The 16,034-nt window shown below is 41.6% G+C and overlaps 1 protein-coding gene across 1 annotated transcript; it reads left to right on the forward strand.

The window, feature by feature from the left end:
• Positions 1–5,003: 5,003 nt before the first annotated feature.
• Positions 5,004–5,468, forward strand: LOC133306864 (uncharacterized). The gene has a single exon (XM_061507243.1). It carries the CDS (start codon positions 5,004–5,006, stop codon positions 5,466–5,468), a length of 465 nt encoding a protein of 154 aa, XP_061363227.1.
• Positions 5,469–16,034: the final 10,566 nt, after the last annotated feature.

Raw genomic sequence — 16,034 nt, forward strand, 5'->3', positions numbered from 1 at the left:
AACGAAACATCTAGAAGTAGGTACGATGAAAGTGGGACCCCATGTTTGTGAAGAAAGCCTTGTAGATATATAAAAAATGGGGTCCTCAACTTCTCCAAATCGCTATAAAAGATGGGGTGAATATAAAATACCATCAATTGTTGCAAAATGTCATCAAAATTAATCATTAAATCAAGGCTTTGTTACATTCATTTTTCAGTTCCCTCAAAAAGAAAATCGATTTGATGAGATTTTACTCTGTTAAAGGGTTATATTAATAACAATTTTTTTTAAAAAAAAAATTAGGTCATGGTATCTTTGGGTAACAAAAATAAGAACTTAATATTTTATGAAACTTTAACAATGAAAAGGTTCTACAAGATGACCGTATAATTAAGTAATGTGGATATCATGCCATTTCTACATAATGTCCAGCGTGCTTTAAACTGCTTTAAAAATAAACTTTATTTGGCTTAAAATGCGATTGCCATTTCTACTCAATGCTCAATTTAGGACCTGTACTGTGCGGTGCTTTTCCCACCACAATTTTCTATAACATAAATTTAAACAAATTGCTTTTCTTATATAAAAAGAAATTTCTTCCACATATTAAGTTTACATCTGCTGAAAAATCTTTCAAAAAACCCCATTAACAAATAACAACAAATAACAATATGTTATACTAGTATTGTGGGGCCCTCAAAAGATGAAGAACCCTCCAAAAATAGAAGCTACTTGTTGAGCTTCTATTTTTGGAGCACCAAAGATGATTCACCATAGAAGTTAGAAATTTCACCAACTCCAAAAGAAGGTAACAAAAATAAATTTCTTACCTCCACACTGGATCAGCAATAGGTTGTGGTTCAACAACAGTCACATGCCCCTCAGTAGAATTAGCATTTTGTCGTTGCTTGTTTTTCCTCACTTTCTTCATGCAATTTGTTACCTCTATTCTGGCTTTACTTTGATCATGAGAAGATGTGTCTACTACCTTTGCTTCACAATCCTCACATAACCAAGTAACTTCACCAGTATAATCCACAGGCCCATCTAAACAATACCTGAAAAGGGATGTTGAGACTCATAAGGCCAATATGCATCAAGAATGTGAAACTACAAATCTTATAAAATGCATAATCTTCTGGTTTAGGAGATGATGTGAACCCAATTCAATACGTATCTGATGCCAAAAAGGAAGTTCATGGTATTAATACAATTGTATTGTACATCAACTCAGAAGAAAAGGTTCGAGGTATTAATAAGCACCATCAATACCGATAGAAATTTAAAAGAATGTCCACGTGCAAATAAAAAATAGGGGCATCTGCAGGTAATATGATGATGAAAACCTTCTAAATCATATTTTTTAAGCACTTTTAATTATATTTCTGCTTGAAAAAGAATAAAAATCATATAAAAATCTATGTCATATGACACAAAGCCTTGTTTGTGAGGACAAAATCGCTAAAAAGGTGGGGTGAATATAATATCCCTAACTTGAATAATTTAATTAATTACTTTTAATTTAGTAATTAAGCATGTATTAGTGAATAAAATTAAGAATAGGGCCTAATTAAGTGAGTTGGGGTCACTTTTGAGGTAAAAAGTGTACTCAGTGAAAATTAAGAGGTATAAATGGGTGTAGGCAAAAGTACCCAAAATATAAAAATAAAAGTGCAAATATCTCTAGAAAAATATTCCAAACCTTTTTGGTAAAGTTTGGTAGTGATTGGAGTTGAATAGATAGATGAGCCAATACCCGCTCAAAGCCACTTAACCAATGTTAAGTGACTTAAAGCAATGGAACCCACTGCATCCCCCCCCCCCCCCCCCCACACCCGTCGAGCAACAAGAAGAAAAGAAGAGAAGGAGAGGAGAATGAGAGAAAGGAAGAGAGAAGAGAAGCCAAACCCTAGCCACTCCTATTCTCAATCATTTTCTTTGATCCAAAAGCCTAAACCACTCCAAATCTTCCCCTCTTTCATAATCCAAGCTTGGTTTTGAATGGGAGTCTTTGTGGAGTGGGATATCATCCTCCAAAAATTCGACCCACAGGAGAAAGTGAGGGATTTGTTGGCTTCTACCTCCATGGAAGCTTGAGGAACAACCTTGCCTTGTTGTGTGATCCATGGAGGTGAGTTTTCCACTCTCTTTCACGCAAATTCCTTGAGTTTGCATGATTTAGGTTTTGATGAATAGTGTTTTTTGGGGTTTTATGAGTTTGAGTTTGATGGAGGCTTGGTGCCTTTTTAAATGTTGTTAGTGATGATAAATAAACAGTAGAAATGAGTTTAGATTGTCATTTGAGTATGGTTGGACATTTGAGTAAATTATGCTTAAGATTAAGGATGCTCTTGAATGTTAAGATATTGTTTATTATAGAATTGATTGTGTTCCTTGTATTAATAGGATTGAGGCAAGAGAACCAAGTGGAGTGACCATCCCTAGTGGTTGTGTGCAATTGAGGAAAGCTCAAGAGCAAGGTAAACATTTGGACCTTGGGGTTGATCCCATTGAGTGTTCCACCATACTCCGTTGAGGAGAAATGGTTTATGAGATGTGATATGTAATTATGATAGTAATTGTATGCTCATGCATTGATTCATGCATTGATACATGTTATGATTGATTGATGATTATTGGTTGATGTTTGATTGTTTAAGAGTAATTGAGGAATGGTTATAGAAGTAGCAATAATGAATGAGGTAATGGTTGAGGATTGTGATTGAGGTTATGAGTGATAATATTATGATGAGGATGATTAGTAGGAACTTCCCTTGGAAACAATCCTATGTGGATCTCCATGTGGTTAGAGCCTAAGAGGAACAGCCCTATGTGGATCCCTCTTGGAGGTTCCTAGATTGAGGAAAGGACTTCCCTTGGAAACAGCCTTAGGTGGATCTCCATGTGGTAAGAGCCTAAGAGAAACAGCACTTAGTGGATCTCTCTTGGAAGTCCATGTGATGCTTGTGGATAAGAATGTGTTAAGCTATTATGATTATGTGTACATCGAAAGTGAACCTTAGGGTGGAGTGATCTCCAAGGACCTCTGGTTTACTGTGATATATTCGTATATCTCACCCCGTGTTGTGGGGCATTATTTCAGGTACTCACAGAGGTGAGGTTGATCGAGGCAAGAAGCATGAGGAGATTGTACCTGATAGCAGGATATTTTGAGTTGCATGCCATTTAGAATTGCTATATGTATATTTTGATCTCACATTATGTATTTTGAGGGACTTAGTTCATGATCATTGTAGTGGTGAATGCCTTGTTGTAAATGGCTTATAGCTTTGATCATGTTCCTTTTGTAGCTAAGTCCTTGGGCATGTATATGAAATTTGTAAGGACAATGATGTAATTGAGACCTGATGATGTTGTAATTAATGAGGATCTATGTATGATGAAATGGTATGCTTGCTTCACTTAGTGTATGAGTACCTTGAAAGATTAGAATCCATGTATTGAGAGGATTATAGGATGTCAATTAGGTGAAAGACGACCTTTGGTTTGAAAATTTAAGTAAAAGTAAAAACGTCCTGTCTTCTTGTCCATTTTTCGTATTCTATATGATAAATTTGGACCCTTGTGTCTTGATGAAAGTTGTAGACATTTTTCTTAGCTTTCCAAGGAGACCAAGATTGTGGAAATAGGAGTAGTGTAACTAAAGTTATGGATGCAATACCAAAGGAGGCCAAATTGCCCTGTGTAGAGGGCTTAAGCCTGGAAATGGAGGCTTAAGCTCGTTCAGGGGGCTTAAGCGCCCAAGAGGGGGCTTAAGCGCTCTCTTGCCCTTGTGAGAGCCCATGCTCTCTGCCTCCGCGGGCTTCAGCGCCCAAATGGGGGCTTAAGCGCCCAGGGTAGCGCGCTTTAGCTCCCTGGTGCGCGCTTAAGCGCCCTTAGCTGCAAAAAGACAATTTCCTCTCTGCCAGTGGGCGCTTTAGCGCCCGATAGCGCGCTTAAGCGCGCGTGGCCTGTGTCCAATGTAAACATGTATTGTTATAATTTGTCATAACTTGAGCTACAGAGCTCCAAATGAGGCGCGGTTCGAAACCACGCGTAGCTAATGAAGAGAGGAGGACATTTAACAACCTTTGGTCTAATATAATAAGAGTATGATGTTAAGCTTAATTCATTTTATTCCGCAATGTAATATGATTATGATCACGCAATTGGGCATTTTAAATTCGACATGTTTTAAAACAAGAAAAAAGGAACCGGATTTTAATTTAACCCATGTGATTGTAACTGCGCTTAATATCATAATGCGATGTTAACAAATCAGTTCTAGAACGGGGTGTTACATTTTATGGTATCAGAGCAGTTTCGTAGGGAAACTTATGAATTGATGTTATGTTTGCTTGGAGCTTAATGCTTTGTAGTTGTTTTAGGCACTCTTTATGATTATTTCATTTGTGATCACGGAGTGTGGGCCTGATCAACTCATTTCTTTGTGTAACATGTGTAGTGTCATGACGAGGTCCCGAAACATCCCTGAGGCATCGAATGCCAATGCTCAGCCAGACCCTGTTTTGGCTGCTCTTGTTAGGCCCCGAAATGGTCGTGGGGCAACTGGCGGGCAGCCGGATCCCGTGGCTGAAACACTTGCAGCCGTGCAACGGGAGTTGACTGCTAGCCGGCAAGCCAATGAAAATTTGTGGAAGACGAATGAAGACTTGCGGAATGCTATGGCCGCGATGATGAACGAGTTGAGGACGTTGAGGGGTGCTAGACCTGCAAACCGGCAACCCACTCCTCCTCCTCACAGTGCCACGCCTACTCCACATACCCTCCATGAAGAGGGTGGAGTGGGTAACAATGAGGGAGATGCTAGTCACTAGTCTGGTAGTCATAGTCATCGCACTGAGGTTCGTCAACCACGTGTAGAGCATGTTGATGAACATGAAGCTGAAGAAAGACGATTGACGGCTTTCAGAAAACATAAACCTCCTCCTTTTGATGGAGGCTACGACTCGTTGGTGGCGGCGAAATGGCTCCAAGCTATGGAGAAGATTTTCAGGGTGATGAGATGCCCTGATGCACTGAAGTTAGTCTACTCAGTGTATATGCTTGAAGGTGAAGCCGAAGATTGGTGGACGAACACGGTGCAACCGATGGAAGCTGAAGGCCAGGAAATCACCTGGCGGTTGTTTGAGACTTTGTTCTTGGATAACTACTTTCCTAGGGAGGCTAGGGAAAAGATGCAAAATAAGTATAATGACTTAAAGCAAGGATCAATGACAATTGACCAATATTTTGCCAAGTTCAATGAATTGGTGAAGTATGCTAATTATGAGAGAGCCTTACCCACTCCGGCCGAGATGACCTCTAAGTTTCAATGGGGTCTGAATGAGAAGATGTCTAATTGCGATATCCGTGAGTTTAGCAAGTTTGTGAACCAATGCCGGAAGGTGGAAGAAGTTTATAGTATGCCAAAAAGCAAGAAGTCTTCCGAGGCACAAGCATCTGGTGCTAGTGGAGCAACTTGATCTACTTCAGAAAAGAGTAAGAAAATGGATTAAAAGAAAAAATTACAAGCGAGACAATCAGAGGAAAAGTTTAAAAGAAGCGGGAGTCAACAGAGTTGGGACAATGAAAGACCTCTTGTGCCCAAGTTTGACAATTGTGGCAGGCATCACAAGGGCGTTTGTTTGATGGGCCAAAATGTATGTTTCAAATGTGGCAGACCTGGTCACTATGCGAGGGATTGTCCCCAGATCGTGGGACGGGTTGCTCATGTGCAAGTGGTCTCTGATCCTTCAGGAGCGGCACATGTTAGCACGTCGACCCAACCCCAGTTAGAGGAGTTCCCATACTTGACGGAAGGTATGACGCATGTAGATTATTATGACATGCATAGTTTATTGAGGTTGGAGCCACACATGCCTAAACTGTGGACTCAATTATGATTGTGTGATTAGTTATGTCTAGTAATTAAAGACTAGGCTAAGCATAGATTGCTAAAAGATGATAAGTTGTATGCATTGACCTTTCCATGGAAGTGGTAGTATTACCTCCATGAGGATAGTATCCTATGAGATAGAGAATTCTCATTAAAGGTCTATTTTGAGGAGAACTTCCCTTGGAGTTAGCCTTCGGGACCGCCTTGTGGTCAGATACCTAAGAGAAACAACCCGTAGCGGATCTCTCTTGGAAGTTCCATTAGATGAGATTTTGTATGAGGTTATTAGTAGGACTGCAGAAGGTCAGGGTTAAATATCAAGTGAATAGGTATGACCTTTGAGGAAAATGAAAGATAAAAGTGCTTAAATATATTAGTATCACCTAATTATAAAATAGATTGAATCATGAATAAAGGATTTCATCTTATGATAAGATGATAAGGAAAAGAGGAAGTAATGAACGAGGTAACTTCGGGAACACAAGAAGGGTTCTCCGATACATCTCTAGTTGATTGGATGAGTAGCTTTGTCGATTTTGAGGACAAAATCGCTAAAAAGGTGGGGTGAATATAATACCCCTAAATTAAATAATTTAATTAATTACTTTTAATTTAGTAATTAAGCATGTATTGGTGAGTAAAATTAAGAATAGGGCCCAATTAAGTGAGTTGGGGTCACTTTTGAGGTAAAAAGTGTACTCAGTGAAAATTAAGAGATATAAATAGGTGTAGGCAAAAGTACCCAAAATATAAAAATAAAAGTGCAAATATCTCTAGAAAAATATTCCAAACCTTTTGGTAAAGTTTGGTAGTGATTGGAGTTGAATAGATAGATGAGCCACTACCTGCTTAAAGCCACTTAACCAATATTAAGTGACTTAAAGCAATAGAACCCACTGCATCCCCCCCCCACACCCGTCGAGTAACAAGAAGAAAAGAAGAGAAGAGAAGGAGAGAAAGGAAGAGAGAAGAGAAGCCAAACCCTAGCCACTCCTATTCTCAATCATTTTCTTTGATCCAAAAGCCTAAACCACTCCAAATCTTCCCCTCTTTCATAATCCAAGCTTGGTTTTGAGTGGGAGTCTTTGTGGAGTGGGATATCATCCTCCAAAAATCCGACCCATAGGAGAAAGTGAGGGATTTGTTGGCTTCTACCTTCATGGAAGCTTGAGGAACAACCTTGCCTTGTTGTGTGATCCATGGAGGTGAGTTTTCCATTCTCTTTCACACAAATTCCTTGAGTTTGCATGATTTAGGTTTTGATTAATAGTGTTTTTTGGGGTTTTATGAGTTTGAGTTTGATGGAGGCTTGGTGCCTTTGTAAATGTTGTTAGTGATGATAAATAAACAGTAGAAATGAGTTTAGATTGTCATTTGAGTATGGTTGGACATTTGAGTAAATTATGCTTGAGATTAACGATGCTCTTGAATGTTAAGATATTGTTTATTATAGAATTGATTGTGTTCCTTGTATTAATAGGATTGAGGCAAGAGAACAAAGTGGAGTGACCAACACTAGTGGTTGTGTGCAATTGTGGAATGCTCAAGAGCAAGTAAACCTTTGGACCTTGGGGTTGATCCCATTGAGTGTTCCACCATACTCCGTTGAGGAGAAATGGTTTATGAGATGTGATATGTAATTATGATAGTAATTGTATGCTCATGCATTGATACATGTTATGATTGATTGATGATTATTGGTTGATGTTTGATTGTTTAAGAGTAATTGAGGAATGGTTATAGAAGTAGCAATAATGAATGAGGTAATGGTTGAGGATTATGATTGAGGTTATGAGTGAAAGTATTATGATGAGGATGATTAGTAGGAACTTCCCTTGGAAACAGCCCTATGTGGATCTCCATGTGGTTAGAGCCTAAGAGGAACAACCCTATGTGGATCCCTCTTGGAGGTTCCTAGTTTGAGGAAAGGACTTCCCTTGGAAACAGCCTTAGGTGGATCTCCATGTGGTAAGAGCCTAAGAGAAACAGCCCTTTGAGGATCCCTCTTGGAATAGATTGAGGAAAGGACTTCCCTTGGAAATAGCCCTATGTGGATTTCCATGTGGTAAGAGCCTAAGAGAAACAGCCCTTAGTGGATTTCTCTTGGAAGTCCATGTGATGCTTGTGGATAAGAATGTGTTAAGCTATTATGATTATGTGTACATCGAAAGTGAACCTTAGGGTGGAGTGATCTCCAAGGACCTCTGGTTTACTGTGATATATTCGTATATCTCACCCCGTGTTGTGGGGCATTATTTCAAGTACTCACAGAGGTGAGGTTGATCGAGGCAAGAAGCATGAGGAGATTGTACCTGATAGCTGGATATTTTGAGTTGCATTCCATTTAGAATTGCTATATGTATATTTTGATGTCACATTATGTATTTTGAGGGACTTAGTGCATGATCATTGTAGTGGTGAATGCCTTGTTGTAAATGGCTTATAGCTTTGATCATGTTCCTTTTGTAGCTAAGTCCTTGGGCATGTATATGAAATTTGTAAGGACAATGATGTAATTGAGACCTGATGATGTTGTAATTAATGAGGATCTATGTATGATGAAATGGTATGATTGCTTCTCTTAGTGTATGAGTACCTTGAAAGATTATAATCCATGTATTGAGAGGATTATAGGATGTCAATTAGGTGAAAGAGGACCTTTGGTTTGAAAATCTAAGTAAAAGTAAAAATGTCCTGTCTTCTTGTCCATTTTTCGTATTCTATATGATAAATTTGGACCCTTGTGTCTTGATGGAAGTTGTAGACATTTTTCTTAGCTTTCCAAGGAGACTAAGATTGTGAAAATAGGAGTAGTGTAACTAAAGTTATGGATGAAATACCAAAGGAGGCCAAATTGCCCTGTGGAGGGGGCTTAAGCCTGGAAATGGAGGCTTAAGCTCGCTCAGGTGGCTTAAGCGCCCAAGAGGGGGCTTAAGCGCCTTGCTGCCCCTGTGAGAGCCCATGCTCTCTGCCTCCGCGGGCTTCAGCGCCCAAATGGGGGTCTAAGCGCCCAGGGAAGCTGCTTTAGCGCCCTGGTGCGCGCTTAAGCGCCGTTAGCTGCAAAAAGACGAGTTCCTTTCTGCCAGTGGGCGCTTTAGCGCCCGATAGCGCGCTTAAGCGCACGCGGCCTGTGTCCAATATAAACATGTATTGTTATAATTTGTCATAACTTGAGCTACAGAGCTCCAAATGAGGCGCGGTTTGAAACCACGCGTAGCTAATGAAGAGAGGAGGAAATTTAACAACCTTTGATCTAATATAATAAGAGTATCATGTTAAGCTTAATTCATTTTATTCCGCAATGTAATATGGTTATGATCACGCAATTGGGCATTTTAGATTCGGCATGTTTTAAAAAAAGAAAAAAGGAACCGGATTTTAATTTAACCCATGTGATTGTAACTGCGCTTAATATCATAATGCGATGTTAACAAACCGGTTCTAGAACTGGGTTTTACAGGCCAACGGCAGGTATGACTGGCCCATAGGAAGACACCACCTCAGTTGCTTTTTATACTGGAGTGAGAGGAAAAAAGCATTTTTTATACTTTACATTATGTTCTTTCGAGAGTGCATATTATAAATTACAAAAAATGCACCCAATTCAGTACCACCATAATACTAAAAATGCACTCTATAACTAGAAGATTTCTCTTGCATGGGCTACAACACCTTAGGAGGAGGTTTTGGCTTTTCAAAAACCCAATATTTCACCCAAGTGGTTAGCTTCTCCACCCACTCTTAATTTCTCTAACTATCCTCACCGCCACCGCCTGCATCATTTTGTCACACAAAACCACTTATAATTTATGGAACATTAAAGGATAAAAAGGGTAATTGGGGGTACCTAATGTGAGAAAGATGAATGTTTACAACACCAAATGACAAAGCAACAATGTCGACCAAGAAACAATGGTGAAAACCCTTACCTACTCATAGAAACACAAAGAAAATCTGTCATGCAAAGAATTTCAGAGAGAAAATAAAGAATGCGTGTAAAGGAAGATAAGGAAAGCAAAATGTGGGGTTGAGGTGTATTACTTTAGTAGATAGTTTCACAGTCGCTTTAATTTTGTATTTTTTTATTAGGAATACAATATTTAAATTTGTTTGCCACTTTTTTTTACTAAATTTTTGGTAAATTCTGTAGATATCTCCCCTCAAATATTTTCAGACAGTGTATTTGTACCGTTGAGAGCTGCAAGCCGAATATGTTCCCTTAGAGGGGATGAATATCACTATATAGGGGTTGTCGCTAACAAAGTAGACACCAAGTTAAACGACGATGTCCCACGTATGAGGTCAGGATCTGGAAGATAGGGTGTGCCTGTGATAGCAAGGGCATGGAGGAATGACAGAGTAACGACACATAAGATGCTCTTTTGCTGAGTGATAGAAGAGTATTTATAAGGGAGAAGATGCCCTACTCGAAATGGGGGACGAGCCGGGTCAATTCTCCATGGAGAGGGCGATGGGCGTCTGTCACCGATGCCGTTGCAGAAGTGAAGCCCCTGCTATGCTGGTGGCAATTGCTGCTGCTGCTGTTGCTATGGAAGGGAAACTCTTATTTAGGGGGTCTGAGAAGGCTACCTGGGGAACGTAGTATCCCAAGGCAAGACATTTTGGTTTCTCGCCTCGGGAACATTGTCCTATAGGGACATAAAGGGTGGAGGGTTGGTAACCCTTGGTCAGCAGGCTGACATGGATGAGTGGGAGGAATTTGGGCCTACCTTAATGGGCCGACCGGTTGGGGCCATCCAAAACAGGAGGGCCCCCAGCTTGGTAGCAAGCAAAGCTTTGGTGCCAAGGTGAATATGTTGGACTGGGCCTTGGCATTTCTGGAAGGAAGAGATGTTCTTTGGGCGACCGTTCAGAGGTATGGCGATGCGCTTAATGCTCGCCAAACTCCAAGCTTGGCGGTTGGATTTTGTAGAGTTCATGGTTATGTTTAATGCTGTAATAAATCACTCTTGGCATTCTATAGGCCCATCGATACGTTTGGCGTCTTCAAGTCTATATGCAGCGTCTGGCGTCTTGAGGGCTGAATGAAGTGCCTGGTGGCTTCTCCATGTTGGTAGGATACGTGTCGTCTGTTGAATGAGGGTGACTCCTCGATTCTCTGGAATCTATAATGATTGTTGCGTCGATTATTGCTATTTATGTGCAGACATTCTATCTCGTGGAATGTGCCGTATTTAATACGATATGAGGGGTGTCTTATCTTGGCAAAATTACAGTTGGGCCCCTCATCTGGCCCATTACTTTTCAAACATTTGTTTCCATCGAACAATCGGTGGATTTGGGGCGTCGTACCAAAATTATATTTAAGGGGTGGTTTTCTCCTTATTAATCTTCCTCTGGACTCCTTCTTGTTCTCCCGCATACGTTATGGTGTAGGTATCATCTAGAGGATGCTCGACTCATACGTTATGGTGCGTGGGATGCTATTGCTGAAGATTTAGGATTGCACAAGGTGCTGCCACCTTGGTGGTCACGCCCGCTCACATACTCGAACTATTATACTTCCACCTGTTCAGACGCTTATGATTTCTAAGGTATATATGTTAGTATTTAATTGCTTCTTGGTTGTCATATTTCAGAGGGGGTAGTGAAGGCGTTTGGTGCGTAAGCGACTGAGTTAGTCCCTACGAGGAGTAGGGGGTGCGGTTCATCTCTGGGAATGGCGGTGCAAGTTTCTTGATGTTGGTTAGAATGTTAGGCATTTGATCTTATCTCTCTTCCTCATACTATGTTACGGCGGTGTGACACTTTGACTACACATGAGGGGCGATTGTCTATTTGATCGTTTAGCGGTGCAGAGTTGGGTGGACGAAGATGTGCCATCTACATCATCTTACTACTTGAATCAGTCAATCATAGACACTGCTTATGAGCTTGAGGGTAATTTTGACCTTACTGTTGGTGGTACTAATGATGATAAGTGGCAGTAGTGAATTGTGGAAGAATCTGAAAAGGTTTGTGAACGGCCTCGCAGTAAGGGACTTGGTACTTGGCGATTCTTCAAGTATAAGAACTACTTCACTGACAAGAAAGTTAGGTTTCGCTTTTCGGAGTTTGAAATGGGTTTTCTTCGACACTTGCACGTTGCTCCTTCTCAGCTGCATCCTAATGCTTGGGGCTTCATCCTGGTATTTGAGATCAAATGTCGGTACTTCAGATGGGTCTGCATCGTAAAGCTATTTTTCTACTACTTTCAGGTGTCTTCGGCGGGCAAGAAATTGGGTTGGGTCTCTCTCAAGGAGGGGGAAGAATGAGGGCAATTTTTACCATTTATGTTGATTCTTCCAAGAATTGGAGGGAGAATTTCTTCTAGGTCATACATTTGCTTGGCCAGGGGGAAAACCATTTCTTTGTTGACCCCGAGAGCGGGGACAACCAAATTGAGTTGTATTGGTCGAAAAAGCACTATGAGATTCCTCTCAGTCACTACTCATTTGGTTATGATACTTTGTCACAGGAAAAAAAGGGCGTGGCAAAGTAGTTTGAGGCTCTTAAGAAACCTTTGGGGCGATGGCCGACCAAGAAGGTTGTCGGTTATGGAGGTGTGGCGGTTGATTGTGTGTGTAAACAGAGTTACTATTTTTTCTTTATTTTTGACCTGTATTATGACTTATGTGTTTTTCTTGCTATTCACAGCTTGCCATTGGATTCGCTAAAAGTTGCTCGTGAGGCTGTTGCTCGGATTAGGGCTGGCGCTGGCGAAGCTTCGTACGTTGCTCGCAGGATGGAGAAGAAGGAGAAGAAATGAAGTAAGGGGAAAGAGCCTGCTCCTATACAACAAAATAAAAATATTCAGTCTGCGATGGATATCCCTCAGGAGGAAATGCCGAAGAGGGCCAAAGGATCTATCATCAAGGAGATGAAAGATTGGGCTCGTAGCTCGCTTGTAAGAAAAACTCCTAAGCAACCTATGAAACCGGATCAGGTTCACTACAGGCAGAAAAATCCTAGGACTGAGGATGTCCCACTGCCGAAGAAAGTGAAGCTGGCGAGAGCTAAGCCAAATCTGTCTGAGCCAGTTAGGGAGGATGGTTCCCCTGCGCCGAGGAGGTCTGATGTGGTTGTTGTTAACTAGGGCGGGGTTGTGGGCCTTGATGGTGGGGAGAGTGCTGATGGTGCAGTTCCATGTGCCAAGGTTTCTTCCTTAATGACGCCTGTCTCTTTGGATAAGGCCTTAAAATTAACGGAAATAGATCTAGCTATGGTTTTACCAAACCAGCTTTGAATGTGGGATAGCTTGGAAAAATAGACTATCTGGCGATGGTTGACTGTGCGCAGGTGCTCATTGGGCGGGCTCTATCCATTTAAGAGGCGACTCTTCTTGGTGGTCATCTTTGTACCGAGTGGGACGACTGTATTTCCTAGCTGGGAAGAAAAGTTCAGGAGCTCACTGCTGAGGTTGGTAGGCTTGGCAAAGAGGCTAGCGACTTAATAGCTATTAATAAATCATTACATGATAGTAATGTTTTGTTGAAGAAGAAAAGCGAGGAGGTTAAACGCCTTTCTCAGGCTGATGATAGCTTGTCAAAGAGGTTGGACAAGCTGACTCTGGTCAAGGCTAAGCTTTCGTAAGCTAGAGAAAGGTTAGCTACGGATCTTGCCAAGATTCAAGAAGCTATGAGGGTTGTGTTGGCCGATCGGGAAGACTTAGAACGGTCTACGAAGCGGGTCAAGGAACTAGAGGCCGCTATAGATAACTCCCAGGCAGCGTTGGCCAAAGTTTTGTATGACTCATTTGATAATGCACCTCACCAAGCTCGATTCCATTATCTGGAGGCAGATCTTGTTGGACTTGACCCAGAATACGTGGTTGAGGATGACCATTTGATTCATTACCTTTTTGACAGGGAGGTGAGGGTGGTGGAGGAGTTTTCAGAGTCTAACGAGGAATCAGGTACCATCGAAGTGAATCAGGCTCCAACCAAGGTGTAAACTGGGTCGGCGGCGTTTGATGCTACTGGTTAGGATCAAGTTGGGCAAGCCGCTTAGCCAAAAAGGTGGACTTTATCTTTAGTTTTTCTTGTATTAATCGTGGTTGGTATGACAACCTTTTATTTGTAATCCAACTTCTTGTAATGGAAAGTTAATTTTCGTAGTTGAGCCTTTATTTGTCTTGCTTACTCCGATTAATGTGTGGCTTCGCTTGTAGTTTTTGTTTGGCAGGGGTGAGAACCTTCCCAGTACTTAGACGCTCACCGGGGGTGAAATCCTTCCCAAGTGTAATGTTTGGCGGAGGTGAATATCTTCCCGAGTGTAACGTTTGGCGGTGGTGAAAACCTTCCCGAGTGTAAAATTTGGCAGGGGTGAAAACCTTCCTGTGTGTAATATTTGGCGTGGGTGAGAACCTTCCCGGTATTTGGACGCTCACTGGCGGTGAAAACCTTCCCAAGTGTAACATTTGGCGGGGTTGAGAACCTTTCCGGTACTTGGAAGCTCACTGGGGGTGAAAACTTTCCCAAGTGTAACGTTTGGAGGGGGTGAGAACCTTCCGGGTACATGGATGTTCACTGGGGGTGAGAACCTTCCTAAGTGTAATGTTTGGCGGGCTGACCGAACATAGCTAAATTAATCCTTATAGATGGGCGAAATAGTTGGGATGGAAATAGTGAAATAAACATTTATTGATCCTTTCATGGTTGAATAAGTACTTATTGTCTGCCTCATTAAAAATCTTTCCAAGAAAAATTCATTGGGATAAAAACTTGGTAAAGGAAAAAAGAGTACAGTTATTGAGTACATTAGTCACCTGGCCTAAGCCTGTGCCTTTAGCTATAATATCTTTTAAGCTTGTCCATGTTCCATACCCTGGGATCGCCTTACCATCTAGAGTTTCTAGGGTATAGGCACCTCCTCCTAACTTATTGGCTATTCGGTAGGGTCTTTCCCAAGTGGGGGCAAGCTTTCCTTCGCGAGTGTTCTTGTTTCCAACATCTGCTCACCTGAGTATGAGGTCTCTCTCTTCAAACCTGCGTGGGATGAGTTTCTCGTTGTAACGGGTGGTAGACCTTTCCTTGGAGGAGTCTTCAGCTTGTGTGGATTCTTCTCGGAGCTCGTTTATGAGGTCAAGTGTTTCTTTAAGAATTTTGCTGTTAGTTATTTCGGTTGCACACTGTCTTCTCTAGGGCAGCTCGCCAATTTCAACTTGGATCATGTATTCTGCTCCGTAAGTCAACCTGAAGGGTGTCTCTCCAGTACTGGATTGGGCGGTGGTCCTGTAGCCCCACAGGACGTTGTCTAAGTTTTCAGCCCATGCCACTTTATGTGCCTCTAGTCTCTTCTTGATTCTTCAAGAAAGCATTATGTTGGCTGACTCCACTAGCCCATTAGATTGGGGATGTTCTAATTCGGCAAAGTGATGTTTGATATGAAGGTTTGCCATTAGCTCTCTAAATCCGGCATCCGTGAACTGGGTGTCATTATCAGTGATTATCTCTCCGGGGATGCCAAAATAGTAAACTATGTTTTTCCAAAAGAATCTTCTCACTCTCTGTGAAGTTATGGTGGCGACTAGTTCAACCTCCACCGACTTGGTGAAGTAATAAATGGCGACAATCAACCATTGAATTTGGCCGATCGCCTTCGGGAATGGTCCCAGAAGGTCTATGCCCCATTTGTATAAGGGCCAAGGGGATGTTATTAACTTTAACTCTTCAAGTGGTGCCCGGTGTATATCGGCGTGTCTTTGGCACTTTTCACACTTTTTTACGTGGTTGTGGGCATCCTTTTCTATGGTGGGCCAATAAAACCCTGCCCTAAGAGCTTTCCTTACGAGAGAGCATCCTCCTATGTGGTGATAATTAAAGCCTCCATGAATTTCTTCGAGAATGTACCCAATGTCGCTCGGGTTCATGCACTTTAAGTGTGGGGCTGACAGTCCCTTTTTGTACATGCGGCCTTACACAATGCAAAAGTGTGAGCTTCTTCGCTTAATTTTCTTTGCTTCCTTCTGGTCTGAGGGGAGGATTCCTTCAGAGAGGTAATTAATGATGGGTATGCTCCAAATCTCTTGGGCAGTCTTAGCCATTACGTCTAAGATGCACATAACAATGCCTGGACTAGGCAAATTTTGTTGGACGACTGTGCGATTGTTTCCTAGGCTTTTAGTGAAAGAAACTGACCTTGAAGGTCGAGG

The sequence above is a fragment of the Gastrolobium bilobum genome, unplaced genomic scaffold (assembly GCF_033153095.1).
Source record: "Gastrolobium bilobum isolate Gb01-03AN ecotype WA unplaced genomic scaffold, APGP_CSIRO_Gbil_v1 utg19595, whole genome shotgun sequence".
In the NCBI taxonomy this organism is placed as follows: Eukaryota; Viridiplantae; Streptophyta; class Magnoliopsida; order Fabales; family Fabaceae; genus Gastrolobium; species Gastrolobium bilobum.

Excerpts from the sequence above, each read along its gene's own strand:
- LOC133306864 (XM_061507243.1), top strand. The coding sequence starts at position 5,004 with ATGAGATGCCCTGATGCACTGAAGTTAGTCTACTCAGTGTATATGCTT.